Below are 17,614 nucleotides of genomic sequence, written 5' to 3' on the forward strand. Positions count from 1 at the left end.
GCTCTCAGGTCGTGTGCAGTGTACGTTCCCATAACAGTCCAGCAATCAAATATTTATGGTTTCATTCAAATTAGAAATAGTGCAGATTAGGGCCATAGTTGTGGACTGAGTGTTGCGGTCGTACTGAAATAGGAGTCGGTGTTTGGTAAACCTGAAAGACAGTACACAGGCATCAAACATGCCCATTGCTTGAACCTGCAGGATTACAATAGAACTACACCTGCTAGAACTTAACACTGCTCTAAAGGCAGCTGACAAAATGTGAACACGTGCTTTTTGTTGTTTCACATATGGTGTTATATATTGTAGGCTATAAAAAAACACTTGTCAAGACTAACTACCCTTGTGAGTCATATATTGGGCCAAAATATTATTATTAATTTTATTATCGCTTTATTATTATTATTATTATTATTATTATTAGCAATCACTTTATGACTTGTCTCCAAACTAATACGTCACATACATAACTGACACTGCTTGCAAAGTAATTGGCAGTAAGGGACTGTTCTTTATTTATCAGAGGAGAGGGGTGGCCGTTTTTTTTTGTTTGTTTGTTTGTTTGTTTTTAGTATTTTGTACTTAAGTGTATTGCATTCACTTGACAAATAAAAAAAGCCCTGTTTTTCTAAGTATTTTTTTCTGTTTTTTGGAGTAATTTTTTCCCTGTTTGTCATGGTAATTTTTTTCTGTTTTTTGGGTAATTTTTTTTCTGTTTTTCGGGGTCTGGGGTTTTGTTATTTTTTCTGTTTTTCGTGGTAATTTTTTTTCCTGAACAAGGAGATGAGATACTTCAAAATCTCGCAAGAAGCTCCCACCTGGACCTGCAAGTGACCCCTGCATCCATGGTGACTCCTGCTCATGGATGTATTTTGCATCCGTGCTTCTGCTCCTAGACAATTTCAACTACAGGATCAATAAGGGTAAGGCACGTAATTAGTTACACACAGGGTATGATAATCTAGCTATGTTTACGACTGCATCCTTCTAGTGTAGGCCTATCGCTCAATGTAACAACCTGTTACTAAAAGGTAAAATATGAAATATGAAGACGAAATCCTGTAGCTGAATAAAGTCATGGTTTTTTCACCCTTGTTGTGCATGCTGGTCAGTAAGTGCAAATGGTTTTGTCTGAATTTTAAATGAGATGAATAATATAGTATTTTTGGTTAAATATTACCATTTTAAGATCAGACAGGTTGTGTTTTTTTTTCTGACAAAAACATTCCTCATACATGATGTGTCCAAGAATCATGGGAAATTTGAAAATCTAACAATATATTTTGTTTTTGCAGTTTCTGGCCATGATAAACTGTGTCATTTGGCATTTTTCAGGCCTTCCGAACCTGCAAGTTTGAAAATGTTTTCTTTAAAAATGTGCGGTAAGTCAAACACAAAATGCATTTGAATTTGTATGCCCCTCTTCTAAGCCAAAATAAAAAAAACATAAGTCACTCCCCTTTTTTTGCACCACCCCTTCCCCCTCATAAGTAACAAACAGTCCCTTACACTCTATTTGAAGACGGTTTTGTGCGTGTCTTATTTCTGACAGACCCCCAGATGCTTGTCAGTTACGTTATTTGGATATATGTGGAGACATTTTGACAGGAGAGACTCTCTTTGGGGGGCACACGTCTCTCTTCTGTCAGCTCTAGTTCTATGTGCGGCTGCCCCGTTGCCATGGTGACGAATGCTGAAACAAGTGTCGATACCCCGGCGTCATCAGTCTGCGTAAACGAAATCCTCAACTGATAAACAAGACGGTGCTAAAGGTAAACACATTTACAAGGTAAATGGTAAATTACTACTTCATGCATCGTAGTCGGTTGCAGTTGTTTGTTCGACGTGCAAATTGTGAATATTTTCGATAAATGCATGTTTTGTTTTTGCGGAGGAATCAATCACGCCGGAGGAGCCTGTGTTGATGAGCTACATTTAGAACGAGCTGGCTAATTAAGTTAACAATAGATATTGTTAGGGAGCGTTAGGTAACGTTAGCAGGCAATATAACGCTGGATGAACGTGGATTTTCACAGATATGATCTCGATAACAACTGATTGATTTATTCATTCATTCATTCTATCCAAGTGTTACAGCAACACTGCAGCCACCACACACTGACTACATAGCAGGTCGAAACATAAACTACACTCCTGCATAGTGTTATTCATTTAGTCTGTGTGATTTGATTCATAACCCTCAAGGATGTTTGTTCCAAAGGTGCAGTTATTACACCACCTGCAGGCCAAAGTAAAGCACTGGTCATTGACTGCCTTTCTTTAAGTCCTTGTGAAAAAAATGTATGTTTTTATTTGACCTGGATTGTATTTCTCTGCTGATATTGTAACTTTTTACTGTTTTCCTCTCATTTTTTGTGCAATTTACAGCTTCAGATGTGTGAGGGACCTTCATCAATATCTGGCCCAATCCCCCCAGATCCTTCTCTGTTTCCTCAGTACTACAGACGACCTGCTTCAGGTTAAATGTGGCCACAGACTATACTATCCACGCATCCATCCATTTTCTAACCGCTTGTCCTCTTGAGGGTCGCGGGGGGGCTGGAGCCTATCCCAGCTGACATTGGGCGAGAGGCGGGGTATACCCTGGATAGGTCGCCAGACTATCGCAGGACTGACACACAGAGACAGACAACCATTCACACTCACATTCACACACAATTTAGAGTCACCAATTAACCTGCATGTCTTTGGACTGTGGGAGGAAGCCGGAGTACCTGGAGAAAACCCACGCTGACACAGAGAGAACATGCAAACTCCACACAGAAGGGCTCCCAGCAACCAGCAACCCTCTTGCTGTGAGGCAACAGTGCTAACCACGGTGGTAAATATAAATAAGCATAATTGGTTGGGGGAGAGTTACTGCCCCAAGCATGGGAGTTGAAGTATCTCAGGGTTTTGTTCAGGAGTGAGGGTAGAATGGAGCGTGAGATGGATCAGCTGCAGCATCTGCAGTGGTGCAGGCACTGTGCCAGACCGTTGTGGTGAAGAGAGAGCTGAGCCAGAAGGCAAAGCTTTCGATTTACTGGTCCATCAACGTCCCAACCCTCACCTATGGTCATGAGCTTTGGGCAATGACTGAAAGAATGAGGTTGTGGATACAAGTGGCCGAAATAAGTTCCCTCAGAAGGGTGGCTGGGCTCAGCCTTAGAAATTGGGTGAGGAGCTCGGACATCCGGAGGGAGCTTGGAGTAGAGCTGCTACTCCTTTGCGTCGAAAGGGGTCAGTTGAGGTGGTTCAGGCATCTGATCAGGATGCCTCCTAGGCGCCTCCTGTTAGAGGTGTTTCGGGAACGTCCAACTAGTAGGAGGCCCCAGGGTAGACCCAGAACACGCTGGAGGGATTACATATCTCATCTGGCCTGGGAATGCCTTGGGATCCACCAGGAGGAGCTGGAAAGTGTTGCTGGGGGGAAGGACGTCCGGAATGCTTTGCTCGGCCTGCTGCCCCTGTGACCTGGCTTTGGATAAGCGGTTCAAAATGGATGGATATAAACAATAATAACACAGATGTCTTATTGTTTCATATAAAAAAAACATGAATTGCTTCATTGAAACCATTGTGATTTTTTTTGGAGTCTTTTGACATTAGTGAGTGCTTTTAATAAAGGAGGCCACAGATCCATCACATGTATGAGACTGTTGTTTTCAACATTTTCTATTCATGTGTTTGAAATTAGCAAAACATAAGCCTTAAGAGAGCTTGCTTAGTTTTTCTTTCTCTCTCCAGCACGTGGTCGTTTAGAGGGAAACCATGATGGAACGCTGGCCCTGCTCTCAGGGCCTCTTGCTCCAGATCCTGTGTTGTACCCTGGCTGCTACAGTGCTCGTACCCCAGCACGTCCTCCACGCATCAGCCCTAATGCCGCACATATTCTGGAACGAGGACAGAGAGGGCTAGTAGGGGAACTACTCAAAACAGACAGTGTCTCTATCACTCCTGTTCCCAAACAGAGTAAGTGCAGTTGATTTTTAAGGTCTGCACATTTTTTGAAATGCAAAAAAAATATTATGTATCATTACGAGCACACCAACCCCATATAAAAAGTAAATGAGAACTTCTGCAATTCTTGACCCTCAGAACAGCGGGTACATGATTTTGGTAAGGAAAATGTGCGTCGACTCAGGGAAATCCAGAAACGCTGTAAAGAACAGGAGGCAGAAAGAGCGCAGTCTCGTCAGGTTCCAGTCAAAGCTCTTTGGACCTCCTCCAAATACCAGAACGTCCCATCCAAGGTGATGATCCAGCTACAGGTAAGGAGCATGTCTGTGAAAATTTGAAGTTCTTGAGTTATGAAAACTTCTTCTGGATAACTTTTAATCCAGTCTCTTTCATGCAGGTTTCTACTCCAACTCCTAAACCACAGTGTCAAAACTTTCTGAAGGCCCACTCTACTACCCCACCAAGATCACGCTCCAAAACCTCTCCTGTAGCTTTGCATCGCCCGGCCTCCTGCAGCTCCATACAGGACCAACACCTGCAAGTGAGAATTAGCAATAAGTGTTTACTTATTTACACACATTTACATGATCTGACAACAGGAAGAGAATATTGATCTGGACAAGAGACAATTATTTTGCTCCAAAAGTGTGTATCAAACCAATCTGGAAATCCATTGGTAAAAAAAAAAATAAAATAAAAAATAAAACTTTTTTTTTTTATTCCTTTACCTCTGGAGGCACATCTGTCTTGAGAGATTAGTATCAAACAAATGACATGAATATCACTTAGGCTCACTTTGATGTGTGTCTGCAATATTTCCTTTTTGTTTTAACTCCATACATTGTTGTATGTGGATATAGTTACAGGTGCAAGGCCAGACAATAGACTTCATAAAACACAATGCCCGATCTGCAGGAAAAACTGTGCTACGTCGGTCCCAGTCACTGACAAACCTTAGAGAGAAGCCCATCCCCAGTGCAGTCATTGGACAGGTGCCTCAGTAGTGAGTATTCTTATTCTTATCTTATATCCTTACCTCACTGTCAAATTTTCATATGAAATCAATGCCTCAATAACAGTTATTTTTACTACACTGGACACACTGGACATTCCTCTTTATACCATCAATATAGTGCGTGAATAAGCATCATGTGTGTTTATGAGTGTAGTCATAGAGCATTATAAATGCATTGTAATTCAAAGTGGTTTAGTGGGTTGTTTGGGAACTCAGACCTAACCAGTTTTTACCTTTACGTCATACATGCCACTGGAGTTTTAGTTGAATTTTCATTGATTGAGGACTCTAAAGAGGAAATACAGCAAGTGTGGCTGAACAAAAAAAAATTGGAAATGTTATGATGGACAAAATGGGATCTGTTTCTGTGTAAGAATGTACCGTATCTCTGTGGACAAAAAAAAACAAAAAACAAAAAAAAGGATAAGTGGAAACTAAACAGACAGAAATAAACATGAGTCATTAAAGTGTTTGAATTTATATTGATATATATATATAAAAGGAAGTTTGTTTAATACTTTCTGCCATCACTGTTACACAGCACAGTTTTAAAGTGTTCAAGCCTCTCTCTGTGTTTAATTATTGTCTGTGGTTTTCTTAAAAACCGGCTACTTCTCATGATTAAAATTCTCAGTGTCATAACAGTAATTAACCTTGGTCTGTGTCTCAAAGTATGCCATGTTGAGTCCTTTAGTTCAGTGGTTCCCAACTGGTCTAGCCACAGGGTCCATTTTATATAGATATTTCTGGATTACATTTCTCCCCCCAGTAGCTTCCATGTAATGTGAGCCAGTGTCTCAAACTCAATACCAGATATTATACAACACAGGACACTCACCTCTTCATATTGGATTTAAATGCTTCTTGTATTTTGTATAAATATTTGGTAAAAACACATGGCCCTCAACAACAGATGGTTTTTGACTTTTTTGTCACCCTCTTGCTGCACCTAGTCTTGAGGAAAGGAAGGAGCAGTGGCAGAGAGAGGAAGAGGAGAGAAGGAGAAACGCACCTGATCCTACAGCCCCAGCTGGTCACACCTTGATGCCTGAGAGTGAGAGACAGGAGACGCTGAAGTCCCTCAAAGAAAGTATGTCTCTGCTGCTCCTTATATAAATGATGACAACATTACCTCAAGATACAACATGAACAGTGGTTATTTGCTTCTCTAATTGTGCTAATTTTGTCTCCTCAGCCCATCGCTCCTTGGTGAGTGAGCTCCTGTCACTTCCTCTAAAAGCTGACAATCTGGGTGTTCGTTCACGCCAGGCCCATCTTGATTGTAAGCTTTCTGAAATTGAGGAGGCCATTAAAATATTCTCCAGGGACAAAGTTTATGTAAAAATAGATTCCTAACACATGAGGAGGACGAAGAGGAGGAGAGAGAAGGAAGATGGTCCTGTAAATCCACTGCTTCATTGAGATTCATTTTCATTTTGTAGTTGCATTATGTAACAACCCTGTAAAATACATGATCATTTTAATGTTAGTAAAGTGCTTTCTTTTGTAAATTAAAGATTCTATATCATGAACTGAGTGAATATTACATAAGGTCAATGAATTACGAAATACATGCTAAAGAATGATATGCAGTTTCCTTTTGGAAGAAAAAAATAAGCAGATGCACTGTAAACCGAACAGTAAAAACTGTTAGCTCCATAAATGTTGAGATGTGTTTTGTTTTTGTGTGAAAGTGGCTGGTGATTTGTAAAAATAAATATTTTTGTCAAGTGATTGTGTATGTATATTTTCAGATGCTTGGGTATTAAAACATACAATGCATTTGTGTGTATATAGACAGTATCAATATACAGGGGAAAGTATGCAGATAGAACAATAACTAGAGACTAGTGTCTCAGCCTATTGTTAGTTGAATCAGAGAGTAGTTTCACATATTGCTCACCATCCTTCAAGAAAACTTTTTTTTTGTTGGTAAATTTTCATTTATGATTTTTTTTGCCAACATACTTATCAAGTTTCTTATATGTATTTTTTTTAATATACTTTCTTGGTTTTTTTTTTAAGAAAACAAACACCACATTTTACCATAATAATATATAGAAAATAGATGATCAATGACAAAGGTCTTGCTAGAATTGCTTGGTGTGAGAACAATGCCAAAAAAGGTGTGAAACTGTTTCTTTTTATTTTTGAGCAGATCCTGTTTATTTTTTATTCACACAAAACTTTATTTGACAAAAAAAATTAAAAAAAAAAATCAGGTAAGGTACAAACAAGCAAACAACACATTACAGGAGCGCTAGTAAAAAGTCAGTAAAATAAAGTAGACAAAAAGTATCTAAAACATTTTTTAAAAGGGATGATAAAAACAATGCAATTAGAGACAAATAAATATGTTAAAAATGTATACTTAAAATGTAAGAATTATAATAATAGAAAAAATCTGCAAAGGTCTTACTAGAATTGTTTGGTGTGAACAATGCCCAAAAAGGTGTAAAACTATTTCTAAATATTCTTTATTACCATAAAACTCTATTTGACCCCCCAAAAAAAGTTAAGACACAAACAAGTACACAACACAGTAGAGGAGCGCTAGTAAAAAGTCAGTAAAATAAAGTACATAAAAAGTATATTAAGAGAAAAATAAGGGATGAAAACAAAAAAATAATGCAATGAGAGACAAACAAATATTCGACATAGAAATTAAAGAAATAGAAATAAATGAATCAAATAAATATATTATTATTATTATTATTATTATTATTATTATACTAAAATAAACAACTTGAAATAGTACAGGCAAGTTTTTTTAAATCGACAAAAGCTACGTCATAACCCTACGTATGTATGACGTATGACGCACGCCCAACCCCCTCTGCGTCCTTCGCTCATTGTTCAGCTTGTGCTAGCTAATGTGCTAGTCAGAGGATAGCCAATATTACGAAGAGGTTTAAACTTTTCAGGCATGCATTAAAGACAGTTTGAGTTTAAAACAAATATTTGAGAGCTCGTCAAAGCAACCATGAGCAAGAGGAAAGCGCCGCAGGAATCCCTAAATGAGGGAATAACAGACTTTCTTGTCGGTACGTGGAGAGGACAGACGGTTGTGTCTAGCTAGCAGTAACGTTAGCTAGCGTGAGACCGGGTTTCTCTTACTAGTATAAAATAACTGTATAAGTAGTTATGTATTTCTAAACAAAATATGCTAAATGGTGCTGTTTGTTTCTCAATTTGACACTTGGTATGCTGGGAAATTAAATCAGAGTTTCTCTGCTTTGACGCTGACAGACAGTGTTGTCATTTAAATGCCTCCTGCCTTCAGCTGAGTCGGCAGCTCCTAATATAGTCATAGACTGCAGAGGTGAAAGGGAAATGTTAAGACATTGATGCCTTACTTTTGTTTCCAGAGTTGGCCAATTACGAGAAAAACGTCAACAGGGCAATACACAAGTACAATGCCTACAGGTAAGCTGAGCTTTGTGTAAGGATGAGGGTTTCACTATTGTCCATGCTAAGATGTATGATAACAAATGAGGTATACACATCAATCTCTGTTACAAATAGCATAATCTCAATGACCAGTTTTAAAGCTATGAAGCCATGAAGTCCAACGATCGAATTACAATTTATTGATGATTATTTAGGCTTTTTTAAACATTTAGTCTACTCTTACTGATATAAATTGGGGTGGACAAAGCTCTTCTCTGTATAATGGAACACAGTTCAAGAGCAAAACAAATTACAGCCTTCATAATGACCATAAATCTGAACAATAACATCTCTGTAAAATAGTCTAAACAAAAACTGACAAAACCTTAATAGAGGTAGGGTTAATCGCAATGTTTAAGACTGCATCCCTTTCAGTTAGGGGTGCCAAATAAATTGGCAACTGAGTGAATAAAACATTATAATACATGTAAGAGAAGACAAGACAAGATAAGATAAAACTTTATTGATCCCACACCAGGGAAATTCACGTTACAGTAGCTCAAGTAGCACGGATAGAAAAGCAAGCTGAATAGCAAAAGAATACTTAAAAGTAAAGTTATATATACATATATGTGTGTATATCTATATATATCTATATCTATATCTATATATATATATATATATATACAGTACAGGCCAAAAGTTTGGACACACCTTCTCATTCAATGCGTTTTCTTTATTTTCATGACTATTTACATTGTAGATTCTCACTGAAGGCATCAAAACTATGAATGAACACATGTGGAGTTATGTACTTAACAAAAAAAGGTGAAATAACTGAAAACATGTTTTATATTCTAGTTTCTTCAAAATAGCCACCCTTTGCTCTGATTACTGCTTTGCACACTCTTGGCATTCTCTCCATGAGCTTCAAGAGGTAGTCACCTGAAATGGTTTCCACTTCACAGGTGTGCCTTATCAGGGTTAATTAGTGGAATTTCTTGCTTTATCAATGGGGTTGGGACCATCAGTTGTGTTGTGCAGAAGTCAGGTTAATACACAGCCGACAGCCCTATTGGACAACTGTTAAAATTGTGTCCAAACTTTTGGCCTGTACTGTATATATATATGTATGTATGTATATGTATATATGTGTGTGTATTGTGATTACAAAAATATAAAATATAAAGTACCAAATTCAGACACAATATATGAATAATGAATCATATGGAGAGGTGGGGAGGGTTTATTAGTAATGTGATAAAAATCTGTTTATATAATTTTAACAGTAAAGGATTTGTTGAGGCATCCATAAGAAGCTTTTGAACACTGCATTATTTTTCGACTTTTATGTCTTTTACATCACATTTACACATAATATATCTTTTACAAATTTTTTTTCTTATTCCCCATCTAGGAAAGCAGCATCTACCATTGCCAAGTACCCTAACAAAATCAAAAGTGGCGAAGAGGCCAAGAAACTGGTATGTGTGCTCAGTGGTGTCTTTCTTGAAAATCACACACACACTGGTCAGTTTTTGACACGCATTAATGTGATAGTTTGACCTGGTGACAATGATCCAGACGCATATTGGAATTTTGTGTAGCAACTACAAACTGAGATACGCCAATGCAGTCTTCAGCCCTCCAATAAATGTACCTTTTTCAAGGGTTCAAAATTATCTTTTCTTGTCCAGATTTTGAGATCTAGATTTTGGGATTTGAAATCTACCAGCCACTCAATAGATTACCACTGTTGTTTTTTTGGCTGGTGAGTGAAGAAAAGCAGCCCATTGTGTAAATATTTTGAGAAAGCACCAATGGTCACTGCTACAATATCATCATAATATCGATGTCAAGGTATTTGGTAAAAAATATTGTGATATTTGATTTTCTCCATATCACCCAGCCCTAACTTTTTAAAGAGAAAAAAAGATGGTGCTGATAATCTACTCAGTATTGTTCAGTATGTTTTACAGTATTTAAAGGTTTGATATTGTATGTGTATCACGTTTCTTTTGTGCTTATGCTGCACATCAAACATGCTTTATGAAGAAATTCTCTTTTGCGTTTTTATACATGTCCAAAAGAAGATTGGTGTAACTGATCATGACTTTCATCATAGATAAAAGAATTGTTTGATTTCCCAACATAACAGGAATAATTCATATTTCATTGTTCAACTATTTTTTAGATATTTCTCATGGTGAATTTATTAGATCCCGACATCTTGGAGTTATATTTTAACCTCTGTCTGTATTGAACTTGACTAAAACAGCTGACTTGACCTTAACTGCTGTGACTGTTTATCTCAGTGTTATGGTACCTGGAAACTGGAAATGACAACATCATTATTTGTCTTCCCTACCATTAATGTGCTCATGTTGTTGTGGTTGTGTGCTATGTGATGCCCTCTGCTGTAGCCTTTGTTTGTCAACAGCACTTCTCTGCACATCTTACATAACTGCCTCAGATCGCACTATTCAGCACCCTCATGTTGTTGTCACATCTCAACAGGATGGTGTCGGAGCTAAAATAGCAGAAAAGATTGATGAGTTCCTACAGACAGGCAAACTGCGGAAACTGGAAAAGGTGAGACTGAGGGCGTGGTAATGCATGATCCATGGCACACTGTATAAATGTGTATAATTATAGCGCAATCATTAGACAGACCGATGTGCTACTTTTATTTTTTCCTCTAGATCCGTAATGATGACACCAGCTCTTCAATCAATTTCCTCACCAGAGTTACTGGGATTGGGTATGTCGTTAAGAGTCATCAGTCTAAATTAAAGTCCTATTAAATGTTTTATATAGACATGCACAGTGACATGCACCATGACTAATTAAAATGCACTGGGTGACCAGTTTAGTGGCCACTCCAGAGTGACACAACAGAGATTTGTCTGTTCATGTAGTTTTATTGTATGTGCTTCATGTGACCAACTTCATGTCTTATATGTTGACTTCAGCCCTGCTGCGGCCAGGAAGTTTTTTGATGAAGGGGTGAAGACATTAGAAGGTTTGTCCAGCAGTTGATTAATACTACATTTGTTCAAAACTTGTTTAATCTTATTATTGGTCTTTATAACTTCTTACTTTTTTGACATGCACTCTATTGCATGTTTAATAAATGTTTTGCACAGTATAGATTTAGCTTCAGTGTGATTGTAAATGAGCAATGTTATTTGCTTATTTTTAGATTTGAAAAAGATTGAACACAAGCTAAATCATCATCAACAGATTGGACTCAAGTAAGTATAGCTGAATGTTTTTTTACTAAAACCAAAATAACCTAACTCTTAAAGCTCCACTCTTTAAGATTTAGAAGGTTTTGTGGCATCTAGCATCGAGGATTGCAGATGCCACTAAAGGGTGGCAGGTTAGAATTCCTTCAGTATTCATTGTCCAGGAGAGGTTTATTGGAAGCAGAATTATCCATGGAGGTCCATCCCTCTTTAAAACAAAACAGACCCAGTGATTTAAACTGGTAAAGACACTGAGTAAAGCAGTTATTCTGGCGCTGCTGAGGGGCTGCTAACTACAGTGATAGACACAAAAAGGCAAAAACACAAATGGCCCTATCTAGAGCCAGTGTTTGGTTTGTTTGTTCTGGGCTACTGTAGAAGCATTGCTGTGCAACGTGGAAATCTCCATAGATGACGACCTTATGTTGATGTAAATGATGAATGTACATCCCCCTAAATCCTACACACTGGACCTTTAAAATCGCTCTGCTGATACATGAGCTGTGTTCAATAGATTACTTTGTTCCCTTCAGGTATTTTGAGGAATTCGAGAAAAGGATTCCACGTGCTGAAATGGAAAAGATGGAGGTGATTTTTTTTCTCCCTCATTTTTTTATTTCAGAAGAGAGTACAATCACCAGCAATCACCAATGGATGAACATACAAACAACACACTGAACATTGTCATGTCCCCCATCCCTTCCTTACACCATATAAAACATATACAAAAGCAGTGACCATGTTGTAAGTAATAATATCATTATATTTCCTTAATTCATGGTGCATAAATATCCATAAAGGCTCACAGCCAGAAATTGTCCAAATCCGTTATTGATCACCTCTGTAAGTCTTCCAAACAAGAAAAAAATGCAAACCAAAGGTCTTGAAAAATATAACCACCGTAATGTTTTTCTTGAGTCAGTCCCGTAAAAATGTGATTATTTGATCCAGTAATAGCTTAAAAGTAGGACGAGATTAATTTTTTCAAAGGAAAAGTACACGTCTTAGCAAAATTTGTTGAAGTAATAAACACTCTGCTTTTTTTTTAAAAAAATCAAATTGAACATCAGGCATATGATTTAATAACTAGAAACAGGGATGTAAATAAGAATGTATTTCTAAAACTGATTTGGTGAAGGAATAGATCGAATTCCAGACACTTCTCAGCAGTTTGAATTGCCAAAACAGACGCATAAATGTTCAACTTAAGTTCTGCATGTAGAACAGTTATCTGAGTTATTTTTGGAAATTTTATGCTTCTTTGTAGGACTAAGATCAAATTATAGATGAACTTGACATTTTTAAATGTAAATGAGCAATGTAGTGTTTTACAAATGTTTATCCAGCTGATGAAGTATTTAAGGTTTTGTGTTATCCTCAAATTAGTTTCATTGAGAGTTGTCTTACACTGTATGTGTGTGTTTTGTTTAGACTCTTATTCTGGGAGAGTTAGAGCAGATCGACCCAGAATACATCGGAACAATCTGTGGCAGCTACAGGAGAGGTAAAACTTTCTCTACAAGCTGATGTGCAGTTAATGATCGGAGTTCAAACTCTGGTTATCATGATACTGATGATGATACATGTTCATAATTTCCAGGTGCAGCATCGAGTGGTGATATTGATATTTTGCTAACCCACCCAGACTATACCTCTCTGACTCCGAAGCAGGTGAGACTCTTCTCTACTGTTGCTCATTTCTGCTGTTGTAAATAGATAAACCATAATGTTGCTGTTGGTTTCAGTTTGCTTTTTAATCTGGGAAAACTAGATGGTTGCTCTGTATAATCAAACATAGATCAAAACTTTATGGCAGATGTTCATGGGAAGACAGGAAACAACAGGATATACAGGAAGGCAGACACTTCAAAAACATCAATGAGGAAGGAAATATTAAAAAAAGCTTTATTCTAGTGACTACATAATTAAAGCTGGGGTAGGCAGATATCTAGAAAAGGCAAAAGAAACAAAAAAAACAAATTTGAAAGTATACCCTCCTCCTGCAGTTTGCCTTTCCCCCTCCTCTCCATCCCAAGTCCCTCCCACCAGATGACCACAGGCATATGCACATGCTTCATTCAGACCCAGTGTTTCCCATGCACTGATTTTTTAAATCTTATTTCATTGCAGAGTTGCACACAGTGCTTTCACTCAGCCCCTCATTGCCCTGCCCTTTCTCTCTGTTTATCAGACCACAAATGGGACAAGAATTAGCAAGCTAACATTAGCCATCCCTTTGGTTGATGGCTGTAGTGGCTCAAATTTGGCCAGCGCTGGGTGTCATAGTAGCCAGGTCTGACCTTTGCTGATCTGGCAGGGAGTCAGGGCTGTCTGGTCCCCAGGAGCTGGGGTTTTCTCTAGCTGTATCCATGTAGCTGTGGCCGCTGACAGGTGGTTTGTCTTCAAAGCTGCTGTAGCTCTCCTCCTAGCGAGGTGGTCTTTAGTAGCAGGGAGTGAAGTGGATGACGCACTGTGATATTAGGCTCTAGCTACCCTCCTCTGTATTGCTCCCAGTTCAGTGCCTGTCACACTAATGTTAGCTAGGCCTACATAAACGTGAACATGAAGCCTCAGCTGTAAGCTTTTGGCTGTGGGTAGCAGAAGGCTAAACTATTAGCAACATTTTCTCTCCATCTCTGAAATGCTTTGCGGATATTGGCATGTTTTGTCTTGTTTATTGTCAGGCTCTCTTTTAGACTTTCTTTTTGAAAAGTCCCTCTTAGTTTTTGGGTTGCTTTGCGGTGTAGGCAGCTGTTGTCAGTGCTGGAAGAGCAACTTTGAATCAGGATTTCATGGAAGAGATGTGCGCACACATCTGCATTAAAAGTACAGTCAGTAGGAAATCTGAAATGACCTGTGATTGGCCATAGAGGAGGTGCAGATGTCTAGTGTTCTCTCAGTCTGCTTGAATTACAATATGCTCAAGTTTATTATGGGATTTTGCCAAAATAAGCATCCTACTTGAGCTTTGAAAGAGCTTACATGTTCCGACCACTGTAGGTTTTCACAAGGGCCTTGAAAACCTTGATTTTTTTATCTTTTTACAATTAACATTGGTCCATTTATCTTCTTTTCCAGCCCAAGCTCCTCCATGCTGTCGTTGACCATTTGGAGTCCATGGGGTTTGTGACCGACACCCTGTCCAAAGGAGACACCAAGTTCATGGTGAGGCCTGTGCTTATTTTCACCCATGTGCTCAGCTGTGTGTTTTGATGTTGTGGTTAGTAACGCAGTGAGTACAGTTACTATACCCAACCCACGAAGTCCGTGGTCACGATGTGCTGGATCTTGTTTTCCAGGGAGTCTGCCAGCTGCAGCAGAGCGATGACGATGAAGATGAGGAAGAATACCTTCACAGGCGTATTGATATTAGGTGCCCTACTTTATATTGTGCAAATATATGAACTTCTAATCCAGACATTTCCTCTACCTACTACAATATAGGCCCAGTTATATACAATTAAATTTGCAGCAAACACAGTAAAAGGCAACCTTCTGAATTTGTTTATACTTCTACTCAGCCGTCTCTTTCTGCTCCGTAACTTTCTTTTCTCTATTTACCCAAGGTTAATTCCTAAAGACCAGTACTACTGTGGAGTTCTGTATTTCACTGGAAGTGATATCTTCAATAAAAACATGAGAACACACGCTCTGGAGAAGGGCTTCACTCTTAATGAGTACACCATACGACCACTTGGAGTCACTGGTGAGTCTCACTCAAATGTCACATATGACCTCGGTGAACTCTGTTCCAGCCTCAGTGTGTCTTTTGGCAACAGTCAGTCAGTGATTCATGCTTTAAGCTTTTAATATCAGCTGTTTTCCTGTGTGGTCTGTTGTAGGTGTGGCAGGAGAGCCTCTGTTGGTGGATAGTGAGAGAGACATCTTTGAATACATCCACTACAAATACAGAGAGCCAAAGGACCGCAGCGAGTGAAGCAAAGGACAGCTCACAGTTACATCTGTTACAGCACTCCTGCAAACGAAAACAGAAACATGTTTACAAACGTGTGTACAATTCATCTATGTTATCAAAAAGAAAACAACTGTGAAGTCATTTGATTGTTTGTTTTGAACTTTTATATCTATCTTAAATTGAAACCATTAACATTTTAATCTAAAACAAGAAAGTTTACGTGGTTTTTAACTCGGTTTAAGTATCCATGGTGTATCTATGTGACAGCCTTTGGGCTCCATTGTAACCATTTTTTAAAATCATGCTCTCAACAGTAATTTATTTTTGACCACACTTGTATATTTAAGTTTTAATATGCCAAAAATTGATTGTACCATAACCTCAGAAGAAATCTAAATGTGTACTGGCTTCTGTTGTTCATCCATTATGAACAGTGAGGCAAACTATCATCAGGACATTTTGCCTTTACAGGAGTGCCCTTTAGTACTTTGGCTGAGCTGTTTTAATGTATAGTCACACAGTCAGACAACAGAGTGGTATTTATGCGACTTTATGTTAGTAGTTTAAAAAAGATCTCATTCAACTTGAACATTTAAAAGTGTGTTTTAAATCTGTGGTATTTCTCTTCCGGTTTGGGCAAACAATGTAATGATGCAAAGGCTATTTTTTTGGTAATGGGCTTAGTTTTTGGTAATGGACACTAATTTGGGAGAAAAAGATCATACATTTTTGGGGACAAAGGGAATAAACATTTTCATTTTAGCGATTGATGTATGAAAATGACTGTTACACTGGTAGACTGTGGTTGTGTGAAAATGATTACATGTGTGGTAGTAGGTCAGGAAATTATTGCATCTTGAGTGTTTTTTAGGGGGGCATTTTTAAAGCTAAAGATAAAAGTTATGAATGTTGACCAGGTTACTGAAATACTGCCACAGTGTACCCTGGTGATAGAGATTTTAATCTATAACACAAAACTTGAACATAAAGATCAGGACTTTGATTCAGTTTTGTGTGTGAATGATTGAAAACATTTCTGAAAATGTTAAAAGAAAAAAACGTGGGTTTGTAAATGGTCAACTGTTATGTATGAGTGAAATAAATGGATAAAAAAATAAAATTGTTTTTAGAATCTTATGTAGTATTTGCAAGACAGTCCCTTCTCACTAAAATGGGTTAGAGTATTTTGGATGTGCATGAAAATAATTCTCCTAACATGTTTTTTCTTATTATCACAAGAACCTCAATGATGTAATAAAAAATTAGATATATAATGCTAAGTAAATAGGATGCGGACCATATTTTCAACAGACTAATCGTGTTGTTTGTTGTAAGTGGTGGATGTTATAGTAAACTAGAGCTTCACATTTGGCCTGAAAACTTGGCATATTTGAAAGGGGACAAGTCATTTCAGAGTATAAGTGTCAATATTAAATCAGTGTATATTTAATTCTACAACAAAGCTGTAAAAAATGGTAGTTTTCTTCCCTAACACTAAAACAACAGCATCAAAGCATCACTTTTACATTTTTAAACATTTTTTTGACATACCATACTATGAAATTTAAAAACATTTTAATGGAAGTTTTATTACATACAACATGGCATATGGCATACTATATTATGATTGATGGCATTTTTAAAACATTTAAATGGCATATTATGCTGTGACTTGAGTATTTTATGGCATACAATTCTATATTATACTATGACACTTTATTAACACAGTTTCATATGACATACTTTACTATAACTGAGTACATCTTTTATGAAAGACTACTATGAATTTTTTTATCACATCACTATAATCTCACTTTTTCATCACATATTTTATGACACTATACTATGACTTTTTTCTTAATTTTTTATGACATACTGTACTATGACTTTTTTATCATGTTTTTTATGACACACTATACTATGATGTTTTTAATAAACAATTCTGACATACTATACGATGACTTTTTTAACACATTTTTTATGACATACTTGTACTATGATGTTTCTATCGCATTTTTGATGACAAACTATAATATGACTTTTTTTTATCCCATTTTGTATGACATACTATACTATGAAGTTTTT

General features: G+C 37.5%; 2 protein-coding genes across 4 annotated transcripts; both read left to right on the plus strand.

Moving 5' to 3' along the window:
* The first annotated feature begins 810 nt into the window (after positions 1 to 810).
* enkd1 (enkurin domain containing 1) lies at positions 811 to 6,706 on the plus strand. Of its 3 annotated transcripts, XM_078170607.1 has the most exons (10): positions 811 to 923; positions 1,336 to 1,382; positions 1,553 to 1,789; positions 2,389 to 2,479; positions 3,748 to 3,972; positions 4,099 to 4,271; positions 4,358 to 4,501; positions 4,821 to 4,963; positions 5,929 to 6,065; positions 6,171 to 6,706. In XM_078170607.1, the coding sequence occupies exons 4-10, from the start codon at positions 2,395 to 2,397 to the stop codon at positions 6,329 to 6,331; spliced, it is 1,068 nt and encodes a 355-aa protein (XP_078026733.1). In that variant the 5' UTR covers positions 811 to 923; positions 1,336 to 1,382; positions 1,553 to 1,789; positions 2,389 to 2,394; the 3' UTR covers positions 6,332 to 6,706. The 3 variants fall into 3 exon arrangements, with proteins under 3 accessions (XP_078026733.1, XP_033475036.2, XP_033475035.2); XM_033619145.2 differs by lacking the exon at positions 811 to 923 and having other exon boundaries at positions 1,238 to 1,772; XM_033619144.2 differs by lacking the exon at positions 811 to 923 and having other exon boundaries at positions 1,239 to 1,789.
* A 1,106-nt stretch (positions 6,707 to 7,812) lies between these two features.
* Positions 7,813 to 16,649, plus strand: polb (polymerase (DNA directed), beta). Its single transcript, XM_033620604.2, has 14 exons — positions 7,813 to 8,019; positions 8,344 to 8,401; positions 9,783 to 9,849; positions 10,883 to 10,957; positions 11,068 to 11,126; positions 11,338 to 11,387; positions 11,568 to 11,619; positions 12,147 to 12,201; positions 13,045 to 13,117; positions 13,214 to 13,284; positions 14,692 to 14,778; positions 14,913 to 14,986; positions 15,180 to 15,319; positions 15,456 to 16,649. Exons 1-14 carry the CDS (start codon positions 7,959 to 7,961, stop codon positions 15,548 to 15,550), a joined length of 1,017 nt encoding a protein of 338 aa, XP_033476495.2. The 5' UTR covers positions 7,813 to 7,958; the 3' UTR covers positions 15,551 to 16,649.
* The last annotated feature ends 965 nt before the right edge of the window (positions 16,650 to 17,614 follow it).

This window comes from Epinephelus lanceolatus, chromosome 9 (genome assembly GCF_041903045.1).
Source record: "Epinephelus lanceolatus isolate andai-2023 chromosome 9, ASM4190304v1, whole genome shotgun sequence".
NCBI classification, from domain to species: domain Eukaryota; kingdom Metazoa; phylum Chordata; class Actinopteri; order Perciformes; family Serranidae; genus Epinephelus; species Epinephelus lanceolatus.

Coding starts and splice junctions, on each gene's coding strand:
- enkd1 (XM_078170607.1), top strand. CDS start 2,395: ATGTGTGAGGGACCTTCATCAATATCTGGCCCAATCCCCCCAGATCCT. Junction 4,964..5,928: donor ATTGGACAGGTGCCTCAGTA/GTGAGTATTCTT, acceptor TGCTGCACCTAG/TCTTGAGGAAAGGAAGGAGC. Junction 6,066..6,170: donor GCTGAAGTCCCTCAAAGAAA/GTATGTCTCTGC, acceptor TTGTCTCCTCAG/CCCATCGCTCCTTGGTGAGT.
- polb (XM_033620604.2), top strand. CDS start 7,959: ATGAGCAAGAGGAAAGCGCCGCAGGAATCCCTAAATGAGGGAATAACA. Junction 8,402..9,782: donor CACAAGTACAATGCCTACAG/GTAAGCTGAGCT, acceptor TTCCCCATCTAG/GAAAGCAGCATCTACCATTG. Junction 14,987..15,179: donor CACAGGCGTATTGATATTAG/GTGCCCTACTTT, acceptor TATTTACCCAAG/GTTAATTCCTAAAGACCAGT.